General features: G+C 39.2%; 1 protein-coding gene across 1 annotated transcript in view; it reads right to left on the bottom strand.

The window, feature by feature from the left end:
- The window catches only part of gnsb (glucosamine (N-acetyl)-6-sulfatase (Sanfilippo disease IIID), b), a 60,143-nt gene that overhangs the window by 21,147 nt on the left and 14,866 nt on the right, over positions 1–24,130 (bottom strand). Inside the window, exons 2-7 of the mRNA XM_039768318.1 lie at positions 22,030–22,089; positions 21,741–21,944; positions 19,935–20,000; positions 12,926–13,024; positions 12,487–12,654; positions 12,213–12,295 (exon numbers count right to left, since the gene is read on the bottom strand). Coding sequence (XP_039624252.1) covers positions 12,213–12,295; positions 12,487–12,654; positions 12,926–13,024; positions 19,935–20,000; positions 21,741–21,944; positions 22,030–22,089 — 680 coding nt within the window. The remainder of the gene's footprint in view (positions 1–12,212; positions 12,296–12,486; positions 12,655–12,925; positions 13,025–19,934; positions 20,001–21,740; positions 21,945–22,029; positions 22,090–24,130) is intronic.

Raw genomic sequence — 24,130 nt, 5'->3', positions numbered from 1 at the left:
GTCTGTGAAGAACCGGGGGTTAAACGTAAGTGAAAATTTCTGACAAGTTTATTAACCAGAGATCAAACTGAACTTTGGGCAACACCCAACACAAAACCTGAAAATCAAAGTTTGAGAAAACAATACTTAACTAGCGAAGCCGCCGTAGCATACGGCGGTGTAAGAATAGGACCGGAAAAATGGTGAGAAAGGAATTCAGTATAACAAAGGCTTAGGAAACCATCGTCGCAGTATAACGAAAATAGCCAGGAGCGAAACCAATGCCAATGGTCGAGAGAGTACCTTCCTGTAGCAGGCTATGGAAAACATAGACATATATAGATAGACGCCGCATTCACAGTGTTGCCCAGTCGACATGATAAGTCAGCACGTCCGTTATATTGCGAGTGGTTAAAAGTGCCATTTAAACTAATACAGGTAGACGTGGAAACCGGGTACATACAACAGATTTTGCCGAATTGTTTACATGCAATTATTTATATTCATTTATACACTAATAATGTCAATTATTAAATAATAATAATTATTATTATTAAATAGTTCCTCCCGTATAAGTAAAATTTCTCGGACTGCTTTCTTCCATCTCCAAAACATTTCCAGACTTTGTCCTGTTCTTACGCAACACAGTACTAAAGTATTGGTTAATACCCCATTCACCGGCTCTTTTATCTGGAACATGTTGTAAATCTTTGTGCCAGCCAATGTCTCTGTAAGGAAATAAAAGTGGGTAAACCATAGGATTGTAATTCATATTGAGTGTGGAAATCAGTCTACAGGAGTTGGCTATGGGACAGATGCAAATGTTCCTTTCGCAGGTGGTTCGCCATCTTCTCCGACGAAAATCGCTGCAACATTGGTGTGACATGTCAGGGCATTGTAGCGTTGTAAATTCCGGCCAGGGTTTTCCTCGAAAAGCTTTCGTACAGCTGCTGTTGGATTGGACTGAGAGATTTAAGCTTGCTGCAGATGCTTGGCGAGAAATGCCGTGTCGGCAGCGTGTGGGCGGGACCAGTTTTGAGGGTGGATATGGGAGGAGAGCTAAAGTTGGCGGGCGGGGCTCTGTCATGCGTATCCCATGACTTGGTAGGAGGGCTAGAGTTGTTGGGCGGGGCTCTGTCGAGCATATCCCATGGTCTTAGAGTTGGCGGGAGTGGCTCTGCCCTTAGTGAATTATATTATATTATATTATATATATATATATATATATATATATATATATATATATATATATATATATATGACTAGCAAAACACCCGCGTTTCGCAGTGGCGAAGTACTGCATTAAAATTTTTATTAAGAAGAAAAGTAAACCTTTTTAAACTGAGGGAAAATATGCTAATAATTATTTGTGATCTCTTTGTATACCATGTTGTCAGTTCGGCTCTCCGGTTGTATCATGACCAAGCTGTGCACTGAACTTATTCTTAAGGATGCAATGTACAGTTGGCCATGTGAACAGTAATCTTGTCTCAAATCTCACAGCTTGGATTGCTGCTGTCATAATCGGTTTGAGTTTCACGGTTTGTTTCAATTACAACAGTATTTGCAGGATTTGTTGTGTTGAAGTGACATTTGGCATCTGTCAAGGGTTGTAAGCAGACAACCGGTTTCATCGATAAAATCACATCCAGCTTTTGAGAGTTTAAACATTCATAAACATCAAAATGTCCACTACTGAAATCGTCACCTGTGAATCTAAGATGTTTAAGAGGCATTGGTGGTTGTCGAAAGGTGTAAAATATTTGGCCATTTCGGTACACTTGAATAGCAACAACCGAAAAATTCAGTGGCAGCCATCAACTCACATGCAGAACTATAGGTGAAGGGCTTAAGCATTTCACTCTTATAGTGCTCCTGTGTAGTATAATTATCTCCTGTACTGTCATCAGTCCACACCTTAAACCTGTCCCAGTCATTCAATACATAAGACACAATGTTCCTCCAGATATCAAGAGTGAGCCTGATATGGCCGTGCAATATGATCATCTCATTAGACATGGTAATGGGGATTGGAATGATAAAGGAAATGGGTACCTGAACAATGTAAAGTAAGTGTAAAATACCTACACAATAACTATAATTGTAATAAACAAACAATAAAACAGCGGAGAAGCGGTGGATTAAACAAAAAGGCTGTAGTTATCAGTAGGGAGACGTGAATCCCGTGGCGAAGCAAGGAAGGGAATGTAGAGACCGGAGTGACGGACGGTCTTATATAGGCAGGTAGCCAACAACGTGGGAGGCGTTGGGATGGGGGACCCAACGCCACCTCACACGGCGACCGAGCTGCAGGCTATGGACGTATATATGTACCTAAGTAGGATTCAGTTAGCGTTGGGAAACCCATGTACCAAATTTCTTGAAAATGGGCTCATAAGTAACAAAGACTATTGAAAAGTTCAATATGGCGACCGAAAGTGGCAACATACCACCGAAATAAGTACTACATTGGTTTCGGTTAGCTCATGGAAGCCGCCTACCAAATTTCGAGAAGATGGGGCCATAAATAAGAAAGTTCAACATGGCAAACATTGTCAACCGTTATGACCGTTACGTGTAGAATTTCGAAATGAAACCTGCTTAACTTTTGTAAGTAAGCTGTAAGGAATGAGCATGCCAAATTTCAGTCTTCTACCTACACGGGAAGTTGGAGAATTAGTGATGTTGGAAAATTCAATATGGCGGCTGACAGTGGCATCATACCACCGAAATAAGTACGTACATCGTTTTTTGTTAGCGCAGGGAAGCCACCTACCAAATTTCATGAAGATGGGGTCAGCCTTCTACCTTCACGGGAAGTTTGAAAATTGGTGACGTTGGAAAGTTCAATATGGCGGCCGACAGTGGCGTCATACCATCGAAATAAGTAAGTACAGCGGTTTCGTTTAGCGCAGGGAAGCCGCCTACCAAATTTCGTGAAGATGGTGCCATAAATAAGAAAGTTCAACATGGCGGACGTTGTCGACCGTTATTACCGTTACGTGTAGAATTTCGAAATGAAACCTGCTTAACTTTTGTAAATATGCTGTAAGGAATAAGCCTGCCAAATTTCAGCTTTCTACCTAAATGGGAAGTTGGAGAATTAGTGATGAGTCAGTGAGTGAGTGAGTGAGTGAGTCAGTGAGGGCTTTGCCTTTTATTATTATAGATTGTGTTGTCAGGAACACTACCACAGAAATTTGTTTTGTTACTTGGTTGATTAGTATGCACAAAAATGTACCTTTATATTGTCTATAAAGTAAAAATGAAAGTGCAGGGGCTATGATAAACAAACAATGTTGAAATGATGCAAAAAGAATTCGCCTATAGCAAATACATTTTTCTTTATGAAATTGTTAAGAAATTAAGGTGAGTGAAGGATCTCTGTTTTACCTTCCAGCCGAGATACCAGAACTATGAACAGATCTGTACAACTGATTAATATAATTTTAACTTTCTCTGTTTGTAGTTCAGATCTGGTGGTGGATTATTTTTCAACAATAACCCAAACACGCTTACTGCAACTAAATAATACAATTTATTCATAACATAATGATAACAGATGGCGGACAAATTCAAGTATATATAGATATCTTCTTCTTTTGGCTGCTCCCATTAGGGGTCACCACATCTTTTTCCATATCTTCCTGTCCTCTAAATCTTCCTTTTTTATACCAATCACCTGCATCCATAAACCTTCTCTTAGGCCTTCCTCTTTTTCTCTTACCTGGCAGCTCTATCTTTAGTATCCTTTTACCAATACACCCAGCATCTCTCCTCTGCACATGTCCAAACCAAAGCAATCTTGCCTCGCTGACTTTGTCTTCCTACTGTCCAACTTGAGCTGACCCTCTAATGTACTCATTTCTAATCCTGTCTATCCTCATCACACCCAATGCAAATCTTAGCATCTTTAACTCTGCCACCTCCAGCTCTGTCTCCTGTGCCACCGTCTCCAACCCATATAACAAAGCAGGCCTCACTACCGTCCTGTAGACCTTCCCTTTCACTCTTGCCGATATCCATCTGTCACAAATCACTCCTGACACTCTTCTCCACCCATTCCACCCTGCCGGCACTCTCTTTTTCACCTCTCTTCTACAATCCCCATTACTCTGTACTGTTGATACCAAGTATTTAAACTCATCTGCCTTCGCTAATTCTACTCCCTGCATCCTCACCATTCCACTGACCTTCCTCTAATTCACACACGTATTCTGTATTGTTTCTACTGACCTTCATTCCTCTCCTCTCTAGAGCTATATATAGATATCTATGTACTGCATATAGATAAATATACAGACAACACAAAACATAACACTAGCTTATTCTCTCCTACAGAAAAAGACACATAACTTATGAATTGTGATCTTTCAATCCTTGTGGTCAAGATGGATACGTTCTGTAGTTATTAAGGTTGTAGTGTCTGTACCATAATTGTAGCACTGATTTGCTAAGTGCACGTCTACACTGGTTTAAACCGCATCACCAGCTCCTGTGTATGTGTAGAATATGCTGCTCTGAACCTTCCTACTACATTTAGGATGAGAAACTTATAACAGCTAAAAATGAATTCTTCACAAAGGTTATTACTTTTCAGTTACAGTGATACCAATAGCATAACACATTAGCTGTCTTTATGCTAACTACTAAATTACAATTAATAGTGCATGGAATCAAAGTAGGAGTACTTATGGATTGGCTCCTGTTGATTCTGTGAGTAGGTAATGCTTTGTTCCTTCCAAGTCGGCTTTCTGCAGCACACATGGAAGGACGCTCAGTGCGCTTTTTCATCCTTTCTTTGCCTAGTCACACCTTGTGCTTGTGGGCAGTACTGCAGTTTTCTCTTTGAGGTTTTACACATATTGTCCTCTTTTGCTAGCTTACAATTTATGTCTGCTGGGTAGTCAATGGTCAGTCAACTCCCATCTTTAGCAAGATCAATGTGTGGCATTTACGTACAATCCCTCTCTTTTGCTTGTGCAACTTGCTACACGTAAGTAAGGTTTGGACATGTGGCACCCTCATCTAAGTCCAATACAGACAAGTCTGCTACTCTTTCAGTAAAGCACCAAGTTACCCTTTGGTGTAAAAAGAATCGCTCCAGCCTTTGTTATGACGACACCCCAGGCAATGGGGTTCCTGCTAATGAGAAGAAGTTACAGCCAGGCTGAGAGCATCGAGCATGTCGAGAGAGCACAGATCCGGTGTTGGCAATGGATGATAAAGGAAAGAATGAACATCTTGCCATTAGTCTCTTGAGTGCACATTAATTCCAACTTTTGGTTGATAACTGGTGCATAGTTTTGTCCTACAATTTTGCCAATTATTGGGTTATGGCTCTTTATTTACTGACCAAGTGTTTTGATGGTGCATCACTGTGACTTATTTGTGTGTCACTTTGTCTGTGATTGATGAATCTTAGCTGATGAGAGCCAGAAACTGCATTCCAAGGAGGTCCAGTGGAAAGAAACTTGACACTTGAGTTGATGTGACACTTGAGTGTCTGGCAGCTGCTTTTTAAACAAAAGTCTTGTGTGTCAAACCAAACCAAAATGGGTAATGGCAGTCTGTCCTACAGCTCTAAAACCTAATTTGGGAATCAAAAAGCACCCCAAAACATGCTTGAAAATAACAATAAATTTAATTTGAAACATGAAAGTGTTATGGCGAAGGTGCACATTTGCTTGACTTTCTGTTTTTAATCTTTTGATTCGGCTAACTATTATGATTTTGCCTTTCCCATCCCTTAGTCCTTTTCCATTTATTATATAAAATAAAAAAAAAAAATAGTACAGAAAGGTGAAGAGTGCTGTATCCCAGGTGGGCATTTTGGGCAGAGTATGTAACTTCCATACAAAACAAAGCCCAGGTTTGGACTGCAACTTTAATAATAATAATACATTTTATTTATATAGCACCTTTCCCATGCTCAAGGTGCTTCACTGAGTCAAAAAAAAAAATATCAGCAGGGTAAATGTAACATTGGATATGTTTTCCTGAATAGAACAATGAAACAAATAAAAAAAATGAAACAGCATTAAATAGAATAAAGAACAATAAACCAGAGTAAAATACTAAATTCAATAGTAAAAGAAAAACTTAACAAATAACGTAATTTGTGATATAACAGACACATAAATTATCCTGAGCACCTGGACAGAGAGATAAACTGAAAGAAAGGGCAGAATGTTAAGTTAAATTAAAAGCCTTCCTAAATAGATGAGTTTTAAGTTGTTTTTTTACAACAATGAACGGAGTCAGCTGATCTAATTAATTTCGAGATGTCATTCCAAAGTCTGGGTGCTATGGAGCTGAAGGCCCTGTCACCCATAGAGTGCTGGTGAGTGTGAGGCACAACAAGATTGCCAGAATCAGAGGACCTTAGTGGGCGAACAGGAGCCTAGTGATTTAGAAGGTCACTGATGTAGTCCAGTGCAAGGCCATTTAAAACTTTGTAGATTATTAATTGAATTTTATATTCAATCCTGAAAGACACAGGGAACCAATGAAGGCGAAGCAGGATGCGTGTGATGTGCTCGCTGCTGCTGGTTCGAGTAAGGACTCTTGCAGCAGAGTTTTGAATCAACTGGAGCTGTGATATAAGATTAGAAGGGGCACCTGCCAGCAGCGAGTTACAATAATCAATGCAGGATGTGATAAAAGCATGGACAAGTTTCTCAGCATTAAAAAAGGAGATATGTTACGGGATATGTTATGGAGGTAAAAGTAAGAAAGTTTCTTAATGCGGTTTATGTGGGCGGAATAAGAAAGGGAAGAATCAAAAATGACACCAAGATTCCTTGCATCAGAAGAAGGTCTGATGAGATCACCGTCAAGAGTGACTGAAAAGGAGCTAATTTTTGTTAAATTTTAATTTTAAAGAGTTTGGCTCCATCCAGGTTTTAATTTCACTGAGGCAAGTTGTGAACTGAGAAAACTCTGATGAAGTTACACTTTTGACACTGAAATAGAGTTGAATGCCATCTGCATAAAAATGATAACCCAGTCCATAACTACGAAATAATATGACCAAGGGGAAGCATAAATACAGAAGAGAAGAGGGCCGAGGACAGAGCCCTGTGGAACTCCTTGTGTGACTGGCGCTGAACTGGATCTGCTGTTGCCAAGACTAACAAACTCTATCAGTCAGATAGGACTTGAACTGGAGGGCAGTGCCAGAGATACCCAGCGTGTTCTCCATTCTGGACAGTAGAATGTCATGTCTGACAGTGTCAAATGCTGCACTGAGTTCTAACAGAATTAATATGCTGGTTTGCCCAGAGTCTGCTGCCATAAGCAAATCATCGGTTACACGAAGAAGAGCAGTCTCACAGCTGTGCTGCACACCCTGAAACCAGACTGAAAGGGTTCCATCAAGTTATTAGTGGCTAAGTAATTGGTGAGCTGGGAGACTACAACACGCTCAAAAGCTTTTGACAGAAAAGGTAAGTAGGAAATAGGCCAAAAATTGCTAAGATCGTCACCATCAAGACCAGACTTTTTTTAACATGCAGGTTACAGAAGCGATTTAAAAAGTGGCTGGCACAAACCCAGCGTCAATGGATATATTGATTATTGTCGTAACAGGAATAAGGCATGAAGGCAGGATTTAAGAAGTATGGTGGGGATGGGGTCCAATACACAAGTAGCTGGCCTCATCTTACAAAGTAGGTCATTAACAAGCAGGTCTTTCACCCATTTGTTGTAGAGGGGGTATTGCCACCGTTGTACAAGTCAGATACCTGTCTTGACACAACATGTCTCAGATGAGCAGGTGCACTCGTAACCCACTGGTGTGCAGTAAAAGTCTCCGACACCTGAAAGACGGTGGCAGAAGGCAGCAGCAGTAATACTGTCAGAAAGAGCGACTCCTTTTGCAGGAACAAGTAAAAACTAATTTAGTTACTAGTCATTGATAAATTCAGCATCCATGCATGCCACTTACACTGGCATTTGTTCAAATCGTTTGGGTTAAATAGTTTATCTAATTATGAAACAACATTGTGTTTGGGTTTCTTTTCTGTTAGTGTGTGTGATGCTGCTGTTTTTCAGGTGAAGCGTTTTTAGGACCTCTGAGAAGAATGCATACGACACATTTGTGTGGAAGCTTTGTTATTACCTGAACTTACCAGCAGGTGTCAGCATATGCATGATAAGCAGTATGGGACATTTTACATTTAGAATTTTAGTGGATATAACAGATATTCTAATTTGTTTGTTCAAATTTATGGATTTATTAAAGTATCTAGATAATTTTTTTTGGTTTTAAGATGATTGGTTAATTGCATTTCATTAAAAAGCCTCTCTCTTTATACACAGTATATACATGAGGGGTGTTCAGTTATAAACAGGAATTTTCATACGAGAGAGCAAGGTAGACGTAACTCATTGGACAAACACATGCATTTTTTAACTTGTCGTTAGTAGTGCTAGCTGCTCTTTCCCCCTTTCCTGTTAGTTGTAATCAACATACCGGAGCAGGAGGTACACAGTAGTGTTGTGCAGCAAATTATTATTACATTTTTGACAAATAAAGGTGTCATTTCATCTCAGATTTATTCAAGACTTAAAAATCAGTTTGGGGATGAGTGTTGCTCTCAGTCTAGAGCAAGTCATTCAGAGGGAGACTATCATCTCTTTGGTCCACTTGAGGAATTTTTAGAAGGGAATAAATTCAAGTTGATTGAGGAGGTTATTGACACTGTGCAAGAATGGGTCAACATGCAGTCAAAAGACTTCTACTCTTCTGGGATTAAGAAGCTTTCTGAGTGCTGGAACAAGTGGATTGCAGTGGCTGGAGACTACATAGAAAACTAGTGTGTAAGTCACTACATTGTATTCAATAAGTAAAGTGTAACTTATAAATTCCTGTTTATATTTGAATGCCCCTCATGTATATGCAGGAGTGATATATTTACACTAATCCGAGACAGAGGCTGTGGGCTGAGGGGTGGGGGAAGCGTGATGTCAGAAGTAGTGAGCCGGGCAGGGCCCTCCTCACTGTTCCGTTTCATTATTACATGGGCGAGGCCGTGGGGGGAGGCTAGTATGTAATATTTTGGGGAGACTTCAATTTATTATCCTTTTCTTTTACATTTTGTTGGTTTTCAAACCTTAATTAGACATCAATAAATTTATTGTCAAACTTGTGAGGCACAAAGCCTATACTGACTGAACTGGTCAGAGGCAGGAAACAACCCAGGACAGGGTTCAAGTCTAATGCAGTGCACACATATGCACTCACCCCTACACACTCACACTGGGGCCGACTTTGGATTGCTAATTAATTAAACAGGCACTTCTATGAAATGTGCGAGAAAAGCCCACACAGACATGACTAGAACATGCAGCCTCCATATAGTCAATAGTCAGGGTGGAATTCAGACACTTTAAACAGTAGTCTTTTTTCTTAGAGAAATGAATGGTTTTGTTCAGTTTTGAACAGGGGGCTAATAATTATGACCTTAATTGTATAATCTAGTGTAATCTAAAATATAAAACTTTTCAAAGAAGTAGCCAGATTTAATGGAGATTTAAAATTTGTGCTGAAGTCTCAAACTGAAACTGTTGGAAGCATTTGAAAATGATTATTCTCAATAGGCTAATTCACAGTTGAAGCTTCACAGAATTTTTCTCTACCTAAGGATTCACGAGTTTGCAAATTCACCAATGCTTTTCAATGGGAGATTTTAAAATTTCAAAAACTGTGTACAGTGCGCTGTTTTTGAAATTTTGAAATATCTCATTAAAAATGTAACTGTTTCGACACATTTCCCTGAAAACAAAATGTGCCAAGTTAAAAAAAAAAAAATTAGCCCACTGGTAGTCAAGTTGTTTCATATGGACAGACGGATATGGCTATTGCAGTACAGTACATGCTTTGTGCATTATATATGAATTCACCTAAAATTGAGTAACACAGGTAAAATATGTACACATAGCATTAAAGTGGCCACTTCCATCAACTTCTATGTTTTTGATAAATTTATTGTCTTTATTTTCACTTTGATTTCATTAGTGTTCATGTTTTTATCATTATGCTAATGATGTCTTTGCCATTACCACAGAGTATATGGATTAAATTCTTCCATTCTTTATATTAAATTCCGTGCTATTTTTGTGACAATGGGTGTACTGACATTTTGCTGCCCTTCTGCGTTTTTCACAATGTTGTCGTTGTCAATCTGCAGTGACGCATTTGGGTGACCAAAACTACAAAAAATGATGGCTCCCAAATTAATTTATCCTAATGCTGGATTAAATAGTGTTAAAAACAGGAAAAATTCTTATTAGTACTAATTTGACTTTAACTTCCTTTTGTGAATTACCCTCCTTTAAGTATGGTTTTTGGCTGTCTCTTTAGTTTTGTCACTTGTTTCTGAATTTCCCTTTTTGAACCAAGCCAGTTTTTTGTGACTACATCTATGTCTCTTCTCTTTCTCAGTTTCATTTCCCTGCCAATTTTTTTCTCACAATTCAGTGTCACCTCACAGTGTAAACAACAATTGGCTCAGAGGAATTGTGATAACAAAGCACTGATTAAACCACATCTCATACCCGATTTCTGCCTGAAGCACAGCTAAAAGTAGCCATGTTGTCCTTCTCTGCTTTCTTTCACATGTAGCACTTCCTACAGCTTAAGCGATTTGCATACTTTTTAAAAGCTGAGATATTTCACCTGCTCAGAGTACGCTTGAATGAAATGCAAATAGTACAACCACACCTACACAGCTTGTACCACCCTGTTACTCAGTTCACACCGCATTTTCTTTTTATGACTTATATTTCATTCCTGCAGTATTGGGGCTATTACTGTGAAACAAGAACAGCTGCCAGTGGAATACTAAAGTACATGTTTTTAACAGAGGTCAGGCAATAGCATATTAGTCTTAACTTATTTACTTGTTTAATGGGGAATAGGGAGGGTGTCACTGCTGTATTTATACTCTTATTATTTAAGTGACTGATGTCTCATACAAGTTAACGATACAGCACCATTGTTTATGATAGATAGATAGATAGATAGATAGATAGATAGAGGCACTATATAATAGAAAGAAAGAATGAAAGAAAGAAATAAATTAACTTTTTTACCTGACTGAGAAAAGGTTCAACCAGGCATATTGATCTGATCCCCAGGGCTGCCGCTAGGTGGGCAGGGGTGTGCCAGCACCTCATGTTTGTATCAATCAAATGACTTATTTTCAAAATTTTTTGTTTAAATAAAATTGATACAAAAGATTTGGAAAGCAATAATGGACAGTCTAAAAGAGGATTCCAGACTAAAGGTTCTTCCATGAATCAAAAAAATAGATAGATAAGGCACTATATAATAGATAGATAAGATAGTGTGAAAGGCACGATATAGTGTCCTATCTATCTATTTATTATATAGTGCCTTTCACACCATCTATCTATCTATTTATTATATAGTGCCTTTCACACCATCTATCTATCTATTTATTATATAGTGCCTTTCACACCATCTATCTATCACCAAATAGTACAAGAACCTAAAACTTTCAGACTCCTGGGTTTTTCGTATCACACCTTTAAATGCATATATATCATCGGAATTGTAATTATTTATTAATTTCACAAAAAATTACAACTCAGGTTCCCCAATTTAACTCCAGGAGTAGGCGCTCTTTAGTCGGTGTGGAGTTTCCATGTTCTTCTTGTATTCAGATGGGCTTTTCTCTACTCTTCCTCCTACATTAAGTTTAATTGTCAGCTTTAAATTAGCCTGTTGTGAGTGTGTGTGTGTGTGTGTGTACACATGTGTTAGTGTGCCGTTTTCTTTATAAGTTCCTCACTTGTGCTCAATGTGATCCTGAACTGGATTATGCAGTTGACATAATGGATGGCTAAAAATCACAAATTACTTGTTTGCCATTTTGCCTGTGAACTTGGCAGAGTGAGCACTTACAACACTCTTACCATGTACATTAACACACCTTATAGTATACAGTTATGTGGGTGGCCTTTTTATAATACAGAGGCCACTGAAATGCTGCTCTCACAAATTTGTGTATTACTCTCGTTAGTTAATGAAAATTTTGAGCATAAACTGTAATAGCTTAAAATAATTATGCCCCTGAATTCTTTTATGTGTGGTTTGTACAGAAACAGATACATTTTTGTTTTTATTTCTGTCAGGATCACATTTGTTCAAAATCACCTAGCTCTATGTTAGTTAAAAAAAAGAATATGGAAGAATGCTTGCCCACCTCTTTCTGAAGGCATTGTCCAGAAAATCCACTGAGGTGCTGGACATAGGGCTTTTAGCTTGACGAAGCAGCCAGTGTTTATTCTGGAAGAGAAGCAGGTGTCAGAAAATTACTCTTCAACAGCACAACTGATGGATGTCTCCTATTGGTTACTGAAATAGTTTTATAATCAGACTGCCTGCAACTCCTGTGATGCACACCAGGGGTCAGCAGTGCACTGTATTAAATCCATCATACCGGTATCAGCATATCTGTACCATACACAAGAGTTTACCTTGCCAGATTGGTTGAAACTGCCGTCACGGGGAGCCTGGACATTGCTGAAGAAGCCAGCATACTGTGGGGCAGATGTCCAAGGTGAGTGGGGAGATGGAGGAGCCAGCATGATGAAGAATGGCTTTCCAGGTTTCTTGTTGTTAAGGAATTCAACTGACCGGTTAGTCTAAAATAAAAGAATCACGTAATGTATAGACTTAAAAAATTACCATCACTCTACATTTGGCATGTGTCTTTAGACAAGGTGACACATTTTACTGTTTTACACACTTCTTTGTACAATTTAGGCACAGATGGGTCATGCGACTCACTCAGGGTCGCACAGTGGGCTGAACCAGCAACTATGTGGTTTAAAAACCACTGCCTTACCCACTACACCCCACTGAAAATAAAAACATACACCTATACAGCAGCCGGAATAGCTAAGCATCACGTACAATCAGGTCAGTCAGATAGTCCTTCTCATACTGGTCACCATGCTTCTCCTCCTTGCCATCTGCTGACAGACTGTAGTTATAATACTGAGAGTTGCCAACCTGAGGAGGAACAAAAGAAAGCAGAGCTGTAACAGCTGACAGAAGCAAATTAGTTATGCTCCGAGGAACAAGGTCAAAGTCCATTTATAAAAGGCAGCTGCCATCAGCAACACAAAAAAAGGGAACCTAAAAGGAGTGACCATCCATGTTCTCTTAGCATATCCTTGTTTTCATTAGATAGGCTATGACACCATTTACAGATTGTTCCCTTCTTACTATCTAAAAAGCAATCAGAGTTTTCCGTGAAATAAGCATAAGCTGACAAAAGTAACTGCTTCTACAGAGCAGACACTTTGTTTTTGATTTAGGATTTAACATATCATATAACATATAAAACCTGGAAACCAGATGGACACATTTCCTTACAGTAAACTAGGTTCAAATTTAAGGGAAGAGAAAGGGAGAATGGATAGGAAGCCAGGAAATATTAAATTATTCTTGATGCTGCACTCGGGTCCTAATCGAGATCCTGTGGTGGTTCATCATGTGGTAGGTGCAGCAACGCACTGTATTTTAGAAACCAAGAGGGGCTGTTTGAGGGGAAGGTAATCCAGTAGCAAAATGGATGAAGAGCAAGTGCCCAGTTTGAACACTCCAAGACAGAAAGCAACAACCCTACCTCACACTTTTCCTGAATCAGGGTCACACATTTGATGGAAGGTCCATCAGAGTTCCTGACCAAAGAAGAAAGGAGGGCTGGAACTTAAGTTTAGAATTTTCGGAGGTGGAGAGGTAGCAGGGTCAGGTACTAATAAAATTAAAATGGGGAACAGCATCCATTTTAATAATTGCAAGAGATGAACAGTCTGAGAGTTGAGGGAGTTGCTCAATGGTTGGGTTATTTAGAAATTAACATTCTGAGGCTGTCCACAGGCAGTATAACATTCATCGAAGTCAGCTCTTTCTGTGAATAAGAATTATCTATTGGTCCTCAGCTTCTGACATGATTTTTACAAGAAATATGAGGTAAGTGCATAGGGAGCACCCTTCAAAACACATTACCTGAGTCACAGTGAACAAAACTAAGAACACAAGAAATTTGACAAGTGAGAAGAGACCATTCAGTTCATCAGGCTTGTATCTATAGCTAATAGCTAAGCTGTCCTACCTCATCTCATCCAGATACTCCTTAAAGGTCACCAAAGTTTCTGTTCAACTCCATGTCTCAAGAGTTTTTTCCAGATTCTGACAACTGCTTGGTAAAAAAGTGCTTACTGGCTTCGGTCCTAAGTATACATCTCCTTCATTTATACAATTGGCAGACAGCAGTAAACAGAAAGACAACACATGCACAATACAATACAATGAATTTTTGTATAGCCCAAAAAGGAATGCCGCAATTGGCTTTAGCAAGCCCTGTCTTATGACAGCCCCCCGACCTTAACTCTCTAAGATGACATGAAAAAACCCTTGTAGGGGAAAAAAATGGAAGAAACCTCAGGAAAGGCAATTCAGAGGGAGACCCCTTACCAGGCAGGTTGGGCATGCAGCATGTGTCAAAAAACAAAAGGGAGTAAATACAATACACAGAACAGAGCACAGAAATCCTCAATAAAATAGTGCAATAGTAACATTACAAGTGCTGAGTAGGTGATATCACATATAAGGATTCTGATTTGTTCAGAGTCCTGGAGACTTCGACCATCAAGCTATAAACCCCCCCATACTCCCCCACCCCAATGGTCATTCCATACCAATGTCAGTGCTGGGCCAGCCAATGTGATGAAAGGAGTCTTCAACCCGCTGATTCCAGTGCTCCTTCCTCAAACGAGGGTAGGCAAATACTAACTGGACAAATAGGCAATGGTGGTGGTTTGGTGTGAGAGGCTTTAATCATGCAAAAAAATGCTAGTATTCAAGCAGAAAGGCCATATTTTTTAAACGCCACTTCATGTAGCCAGCCTTTTGGGGGGTATTTAGAATGTGATGATAATTCAAAAATTCTAACCTTATGCTCACTTACAGTACATAATGGGAAGCGTTTCATCTAGATAGGATAGTGGGGTAAACGTAACCTAAATACGGGGTGGAAAAGATGACAGGCAGAAGTTCAGCTGTAAAACGTATGCTTTGCTCCACAGACTGACCAGCACAGACTCTACTGTAGAATGTCCAGGACGAGGCGAGGGGCCAGTTGGCTGACGTCTACAAGACTCTGACTGTGTCTGATTTCATCTTCTGCCTTTGCCCATTATAACTGACTGTGGATGCCCCCAGCGGTTTATTTTGTCCAGGGCTGCTGCTGATTGGAGGTTTTGTTTAATTCTCCTCTGGTGGTCAACTGGCCCCTAGGTCAACAATTAATACTGTTAGGTTCCATTTATATTAATTTATATTAATCAGTTTGGAGTGACTTACTGTGTATTTAAACAAATCAGTAGTTTTATGCGTATGCATTGTGTAATTAGTAAATTGTAACGTTTGTAATTGTATTTTACTTATAAACTTGTCCCAGCTCTCAGAGCCTGCACTCAGTGAAGGAGCCATATAAAAAAACAAACTCAACTGAATACAGCAGCCACTCCACCACCTCACTGGGCTCTCACCGAGTTCACTTCCTGCCTTAGTAGCTCCAGGTCCAGTTGGATAATAATTTGGGTGAATATGGTGGTCCGCTTGAATTTTGTGACCCAGAAAGGGTGTTATGTTGAAATAAAAGTATAACAGAATGCAAAGTAAAGCCATCAGATAACTGCATAAACCATCTTTTGTGGTTCTGTAGCATTCACACCAGGGTCCCACATGCTTATACGTTTCCAGACAGCCAAAGATGATGCAGCTCAACTGTCTATTTACAGTATTTCAGATAGTGCCTCTACGCTGTAATTTTTATAAAATGTCCAAAAGGTTTATTTAAGCTGCAGTCGAGCCACAGACATCAAGCTGCACTCCAAGTCAGATGCTGTTTAACCGTGGGCCTCAAATTGTAGTCTAACCACAGCTTTGCACCTACTGCACTTCAGACATATAAGGTGTTAGTCAGATGATACATCCCATCCTCCACCTACCCAGCCCTTCCGAAACTGGCTCAATCCAGTTCAGGGTTGCAAGATTTAACAATAGTCAGGTGAAAAAGTAAGTACACCCCATGATATTCTTTTTGTTTTTTAATGACAGTATCTTTAGATAAATGTGGTATAAATGTAAATAAAAAATGGAAACTTGACTTTTCAATAATTTACTCAATAAAAAATGAACAACTATGCCATTTTAATCTGTGTAAAAAAGTAAGTCTGCCTTCAGCTCTATTAGCTACTATTGCCCCCTCAAGTAAGCATTTCCTAAAGCTGAGTCTCTGACATCAACTGGGAGAAAGCTGATCCTATTCATCCATGCAAAATTCTTCCAGCTGTGTGATGTATAAGGGGTATCTTAATTGTGCATCTGTTTCAAATCCCCCCACAAGTACCTCAATTTGGATTCAAATCTGGGGTTTGATGTGGCCATTCCAGAACTCTTCATTTCTTTCTTTTCAGCTATTCCTTGAGGTATTTACAGGTATGTTTAGGGTCATGGTCATGTTGCAAGGTCCACTTTCAGATGAGTTTCAATCTTTTGACCGATGGTCTCACATTGTTCTCAAGCACCCTATAGTATAACAAAGAATACTTAGTGGATTGTATGATGGTGAACTGCCCAGGCCCTGAAACAGCAAAGCAGCCACAAATCAGAATATTCCCGCTACCATCCTTAACAACTGTTATCTGAATCTTCTGGTCAAATGCTGTATTTGGCTTTCACCAAACATGTCTTCTGGTATTGTGCCCAAATAACTTCATCTTTGACCTGTCTGTCCAGTGCACAATGTTTCAGATGTCCTGGTCTTTGACTAGATGTTCACTGGCAAACTTTAGTCTTGCCCTGATGTTCTTTCTGGACAGCAAAGGTTTCCTTCTGACACACCTCACATGTAGATCTAATTTGTGGGACCTCTGTCTAATGTTTAATTCGATATAAAGACTGGCAAGAGCCACTTGCTGAAATTCTGGGACACTTTGAGAATTCTTTCATCATCTTGCATTCTGCTCTCAGGCTGAACGTCCTGGAGTGGCCTAGTTTGGACAAATTAACAGTTTTTTGAAATCTTCTCCACTTGTAGATGATCTGCCAGACAGTGGAATGGTTGATTTCCAGTTTTTTGGAGATCATTTTAAATATCCCTTCCCAGACTCATAGGCATCTCTAACCTTTGTAATGAAGGCCTTAGAGAGCTCTGTTGATCTTAGCATGGTGATAACACACACTTGAACAACAAAGAGCAAACCAAACTAAATGTCTGAGACTTAAATAATTGCACAAAGTCATGCAAGATCATCTCTAATGGTGTTCTGATCATGTACGCCTGATCTGACACCCCTGATTCTAATTTTAGGAATATGAAGTAAACATAAATGTAGGGGTGGACTTACTTTTTCCACACACAGTCAAAATGTGCATTTATGTTTATTTAAATTACACCATGGACTACAAAATTAAAAGTGGCATGACGTTGGTTATATTACATCACCTTTAACCTATAAGTACTGCTTACATGATAATCAAACCTTGATACATCCACATACAGTATGTTAAAATAAGCATTTCATTGGGTATACCCTCTTTTTTCTCATGACTGTAGGTATTTACGTCAGCAGGGATGTTGTAGGGAGGATCAGAAGGTTTAATTTCCTAGGAGTCACCATCATTGATGACTCAAAATGAGTACATCACATCTTGGCTATTGTCAAGAGGGCTCACCAGAGCCTTTACTTCTTGAGATGTCTATCCTTATGCATTTGATCCTAAAACAGCAGAATTATTATTGGCACACAGCCACTTCTCTTATATAACACACTGCGCACAATTTTATAAAAGACCTCCTCATACTTCCACAGATGCTTCCCTACCATCTCTGTTCAGGAACTTTACCAGGTCCAGGGACAGCTTTATCCTCAGGTCATAAGGCTACTCAACTGACAGTTGCATGAAAGGTTGTGAGATGTATTATTTTCTGTATACAGTGCCCACAAAAAGTATTCACCCCTTGGAATGAATAACTTGTAATTAATTTAGACCACTTGGCAGATATTTGTTTTCACCTTGATGTTAAAGAGTCTTTTTCTGCTGATCAATGCCAAAAAAGCCAACTTAAATTCGCTGGGATTCAACGTTGTACAACAAAATGTGAAAATTTTTGAACATTTGAAAATTGAACACTTATTACAGGCACTGAAAGTATCATCTGATGTTGCATCGAACATGTCTATATATGTGACTACTCTATGGAAGACATACAAATACAAATCTCACTGTACTGTGTACACATGACAATAAACTTGAATCATTTTTATTTCAGCTCTATTCTTTCCAAAAGTCTCATACTCTTGCCTAGCCAGAGCTTTCTATTAACCATCCATTCACATTTTTGAAGCTGTAGTTCAACAGTGAACTTAACAGTGCAGTCGAGATATCACCCCTCAGCTGTAGTCTAAGCCGAGGACAATGAAGAAGTCCAAATGCAGACTATCAGTCAACTTCAGATCTCATACTGTGAGTTATTTTGGCTGTCTTCTTGCTGTTTAAAGGAAAGATTTTCAGGGAAACTCTATTAAGATGTGCCTGTCTAAAGATCTCAAGCTGTACCTCTAGTCCAACAGATGCTAATCTGTGTTTTGACAGTTTCCTTTCACAGGATGGACTTGAATTTTGAGTTAAGACAGGGTTTGGGTGGCAGCGTCTGATTTATGACAAATCTCCCCTCACCATCCAGTACAGTAGGTAGTGATAATGAAGCATGTCACCATGAATACAAAGATGAAGAAGACAGGCAGCAGTTTAGTGCTCAGCTTTAAGATGTGGTCTAACAGCACTCCCTTGTGCATAGTCACTCGGTTGTCAGTTTATTAGGTACAACGTCACCTTCACACAAAATCCAAATTCCATTACGACACACATGATTGTGGTGTGTGGTACAAATCAGGCAATGCAAGTTTTCTAGCATCAGTTATTGCTTAATTGAGTGTTTGAATAGGCAAACTGAGTGACCTTAGTGACTTTGAACTTGGCATGATAGTAGGCTTGTTGGTTTTAGTATCTACTGTACAGATGACATCATGGACTTTTCATGCACAACAATTTCAAGTGCTTACTGAGAATGGTGAAGGAGAATTGAAGGATCACACACACACAAATATACTTGCAACAACCAGACAAACGGCATTTAAATTCAACAGCCTGTCACATCACAATGCAATACTTACAGACTTTTTCTCAAACAGGCTACATTTGCTGAAGACCAAGGTGGGTGCCGATGTTGGTGGAGAAAAATGACTTGGTCAGAAGAACCTAAGTTAATGTGCTATCAAGCTGATGGAAGAATCAGAATTTGGCAAAAGCAACATGAATTCATGGAGATATCCTGTTTTGTGTCAACAGTGCTGGCTGGTGGTAGCAGTGTGATGCTGTGGCACACATGAGGGTCCCAATACCTACTACAAATCTTCTAAACAACAAGGTGCATCTCAACTTTGTTGCTGATCAAGTTCATCCATTCATGACTACAGCTTATCCACAGGCACACTTCCAGAATGAAAATGTATGTACAAGACACAAACTGTCACCAAATGGCTCTAGGAATTTGACAATGAGTCCCCAAACCTTAGTCTTTGGCATGAGGCGGCAAGGGATACGTGCAGCAAGACAGGGGAAGATAAACAAGTTACACCAACTGTGCAATTCTGCAAGGTACAAATGCATCAAGCATCTTGTGGAACGCATGCTGAATTCATACTGTTCTTAAGGTCAAAGGAGGTATAAAATATTACTAAATATGTCATCCTAATACATTGGCAACTCAGTTTATTATTCTAGGTTGCTTTAGTACCTCAAATATTTATGCCAACAGAGGAAAAATAAAAAGCTTTTCACATACCAGTGCATTCCATACATTCCATCCTAGGGGCTTATGGGCAACTCCACCAGCATCTTTTTTGCCATACTGTAAAGAAAGCATAAATGATTATTATACAGCACAACAATGTGTATCCAGACTAGCTGCAATCAGCCAATTACAAGAGAAACACATTGAGGGTGGCACTCAGTATTACAAAAATAATTCCTTGTATTTGAGACAGTCAAAGCTGATCAATTGTTTACAGTGCCTAATGGAGTATGCTAGTGACAAGCAACTCAATTCTGGTACCACACACTCAATTTTGTTTTTGCACAGTGCTGGCTAAATTAAAAATTAATCTTTTTATTAGTGTTGATTGATTTTTGTTCTTCTCCTACGGCAGAATGGCTCCACAATGGCTAGACTCAGTGCCCGGTATTCAAATTCAGCTTCCAGTTATTGTCTATGGGGAATTTGCACCCTCTTATATGTTTAGGTTAAATGGTGACTCTAAACTGACCAGTGTGTTGGATCTGCTAGAATCTCCACAAGCCTCAGTGATACTGCAACCTGGATGAAGGAGCACCACTTCCAGCTCAACCTGGCAAAGACAGACCTTCTTGTTATGCCAGCTCAGATGTTCATGTAATGCTACTTTCAAATCACAGGGGTGCTGGAGTCTAACTCAGCTAGCAAAGGGCACTAGGTAGGAGCAAACACTGGACAGGGCACCAGTCCATCGCAGGGCTGCCTCTGTTCAGCTCAGCTCATTATCACTAACAAACACCAAGTCTGTTCATAGCCAGGGGATGGTGATTGACAACCAACTGTCCCTCACTGACCATGTTGCAACAGTCTCTTGGTCTTGCACATTCACTCAATGCAACATTTGAACAGGATTTAGTCTGAGAACCAAAAGAATGCATCTCTGTTGTTTACAGATGTTGTTGTCCTCTTGTCCTTATTTGGTTGTGACCTCCAGTGCACACTGTTTGGAGCCGAGTGTGATCCTTTTGGGAGGAGAGTCGGCACCTCCAAATCAGAGAGGTAGTGGGCCTGCACATAAAGGTTGAGCAACTGCTCAAGTGGTGGAGTTTTTTTAAAACTAAGTGTGCAAACACAACTCTCATTCCGCAAAAACAAGAAATCAGATGGCAGGTAGCAGGAGAATCCCAGTACCTTAAACAAAAAAAATACTATGAGGTGCACAGTCGTAAACTTGGTCAACTGTAGACCAGATTGGGCAAATTCAGATAACCGTACAAGGACTAAGAGTTGATTAACAGGTAGGCCGAGTAGTGTGACCTTTGGAAAATGAATACATTCACTTGCATCCCCTTTTTAACAATGGTGACCACCACTCAAGTTTGTCATTTCTGTGTGGTTCCTTCAGGTTATGCACTTGTGTCAGATGCATACAGTAAGATGGTAAACCATAAAACCACAGCAAGGAACCTGACCCTGGTACAGTCAGGCCAAGGCAAGCAGCCAGGTTTAACTTACTGTTCAATCTCCTCTGATGCTTTGTTTCCCTTTCATTCCTCATTCCTTGTGTTTTGTTCGAATAATCCACAAATCTGAATACATTACGGAGTCCAGCTGCATAAGGTTGATGTGTGATTTATTACCACTAGACTGGGCATGGAATCAGATATTTCCAATTAGCCCTACCCAATACTCAGATTTTTGACCACACGTATCACCTTTATTTGCACAACAGCTAACTACCTGTAGATGGTGTCCTATATGCCGGTCTACAGGTGTACCTGCTGACCACACATTCTACTTCTAATCTGTGTCTTTAGAAATGGCCGGCAGCAAGCAAGCAATGACAAGCTGTCTTACCTGATTAAGATATTTGCCCGCATAAAAGGTCTGGTAGTCCTGCTTCTGCAGGTAAACTGGGAAGGCCTGTGGTTCCTCTATTTTCTGCCATAGTATGCTGCTGCAGTTTCCACTCAGGGAATTATTCCTGACCATGTGATTATGGGGATACTTCCCTGACAGCAGGCTGCTGCGGCTCGGACAACACAGTGGTGCCACCGTAAACTAGACATACAAGGGAAGAAAAAAAAATTAAAACAACTGAATGGAAGTTCATCGCAAGGCCAATAACGCAAAGCTGGCTACTCACCGCATTTAGAAACGTGACCCCTGCATCACCAATGAGGCTGTTGACCTTCTTCATTGGAGTCTGGAAAGAAGAGGAAAAAGATTCAGATAACTGATAACATTTACCAAAGGGTGGCCAAATTGTTTGTGCTACCTGCTCCCAGCTCCAGAGTCCTAGATTTGAATCCTGTCCCAGTCAGTGTTTGTGTAGAGTTTGCAAATTCAAGCCTTGTCAATGTGGCTTCCTCCCACATCAAAGAGACATGAATGCTGGAGTAGTTTGTGACTCTGCAATGGACTGGAGTTATTGTCATTCGTCTTGCTATTGCTTTGTTTACTTTTGATTTTTTTCCCCTGAATTAAATGAGGCTTTGATGCCTCAACACATTATCACTCTGTGGTCTTTCACTTTAATATATGGGCCACGAAAAAGTCTTTGTACCCTTCCTGATTTCCTCTATTTTTGCTTATTTATAACACTTTGTTTCTTATCTCCACACAAATATAGTAAAATACAAGACAACCTGAGGAAACACAAATGACCATTTGATTTATTGAAGAAAAATGTTCACCAACATGTATATCCTTCATGTGAAGTATTGGCCCCCTCAATCAACCAAAGAACCAAATGTAAAAGATAACAGGTTCAGTTAGACTCCACACGCACAAGCTGCTAGTCGTATTGATTGTAAACATCATTTTAAATGTAGTAGAATGATGTTGGCTAAAAGGTCTCAACAAGCAGCACACCAACACTTGATCAAAAGAACTTCCACAAGACCTGAGAAAGAAAAAGTTACTAACATTTATCAGTCAGGAAAGGGTTATAAAGCATCTCTAGAACCCTGGGATTCCAGCAAACCACAGGGAGAGCAGAAGGGTAAACCACAACTCCCAACTGTGTAATATCCAAATGGAGAAAACAGAGGTAGTAAATCTGCATAGGAGTGTCTGGCCTAGCAAAATATAACTATAAAAAAAAAAATGCTTAGAAAACTCCTCTGGGAAGTCACAGAAGAATCCAGATGAACATCTAAAGAAACTGCAGGTATCCCTCAGCTTAGATCAGCCAGCTTTCAATATTCCACCATTAGAAAGATACTGAACACACACACACACATATATATATATATATATATATATATATATATATATATATATATATATATATATATATATATATATATATATATATATATATATATATATATATATATATATATATATATATATATATATATATACATATATATATATATATATATATATATATATATATATATATATATATATTATATATGTTATATACTAAGTGGCTTTGCCCCCTGCTTGCTTCACTCGCCAACCCCCGTGCGTGCCCTACGCTAGTTATTTCCCAGATCTGATCATCATACTGTGCTTTTGGATAAACACGAAAATCAACTCTGTCTTTTGATATCTCCGTCTTTCGAAACTATATTCACTGAAAATTCGTCACATGTTGGTTTATTATATATGCAAGCGTGATTTTTCAGATTCATATAGAAATCCAAGAAAACTTCTTTGTCCGTGTTTTTCAGACAAATTTTGTGTAACGTTGGATACTTTTGGACGTATGGATTTGTATCCATTATTATTATAAATATAAACTTCTTTGAAATTAAACTTGTAGTAGCTCTGCCATATTTCACCTACGCCCATATATTCAATCTCTTTTCGCTGTTCCGTTATTTCACCAAATAATAATTTGCGTTTGTTAGCGCTAATACATGCAAGCCACTTTCCTGCAAAGATGAGTGTGCATGTAGAAAACATACTGACCTTAAGTATTTTGATACTCTTGATAAACGTTAACTTTATACAAAGTTATTGTCTGTTTTACCTGCATTTTTATCACTCTTTAATTTAATATTGTTTTTTATCACTATTCAGCTGAAGTATGTGAATTTTCCCTTGGGATTAATAAAGTATCTATCTATCTATACTTCTGCTGTGAAACATTCTGACCTGTCATTGTTTACACATGTCTTAAACAACTATTATCATACACTGATAATTTCTGTATTATCTATATCTATTACTTATTTATCATATTACATATCAATTGACTATATTTATGTATCTAGATTGCAAATACCATACAT

This window comes from Polypterus senegalus, chromosome 11, assembly GCF_016835505.1.
Source record: "Polypterus senegalus isolate Bchr_013 chromosome 11, ASM1683550v1, whole genome shotgun sequence".
Taxonomy (NCBI): domain Eukaryota; kingdom Metazoa; phylum Chordata; class Cladistia; order Polypteriformes; family Polypteridae; genus Polypterus; species Polypterus senegalus.
The sequence above is the reverse complement of the archived record's forward strand: the minus strand, read 5'-3'. Positions and strand labels throughout refer to the sequence as shown.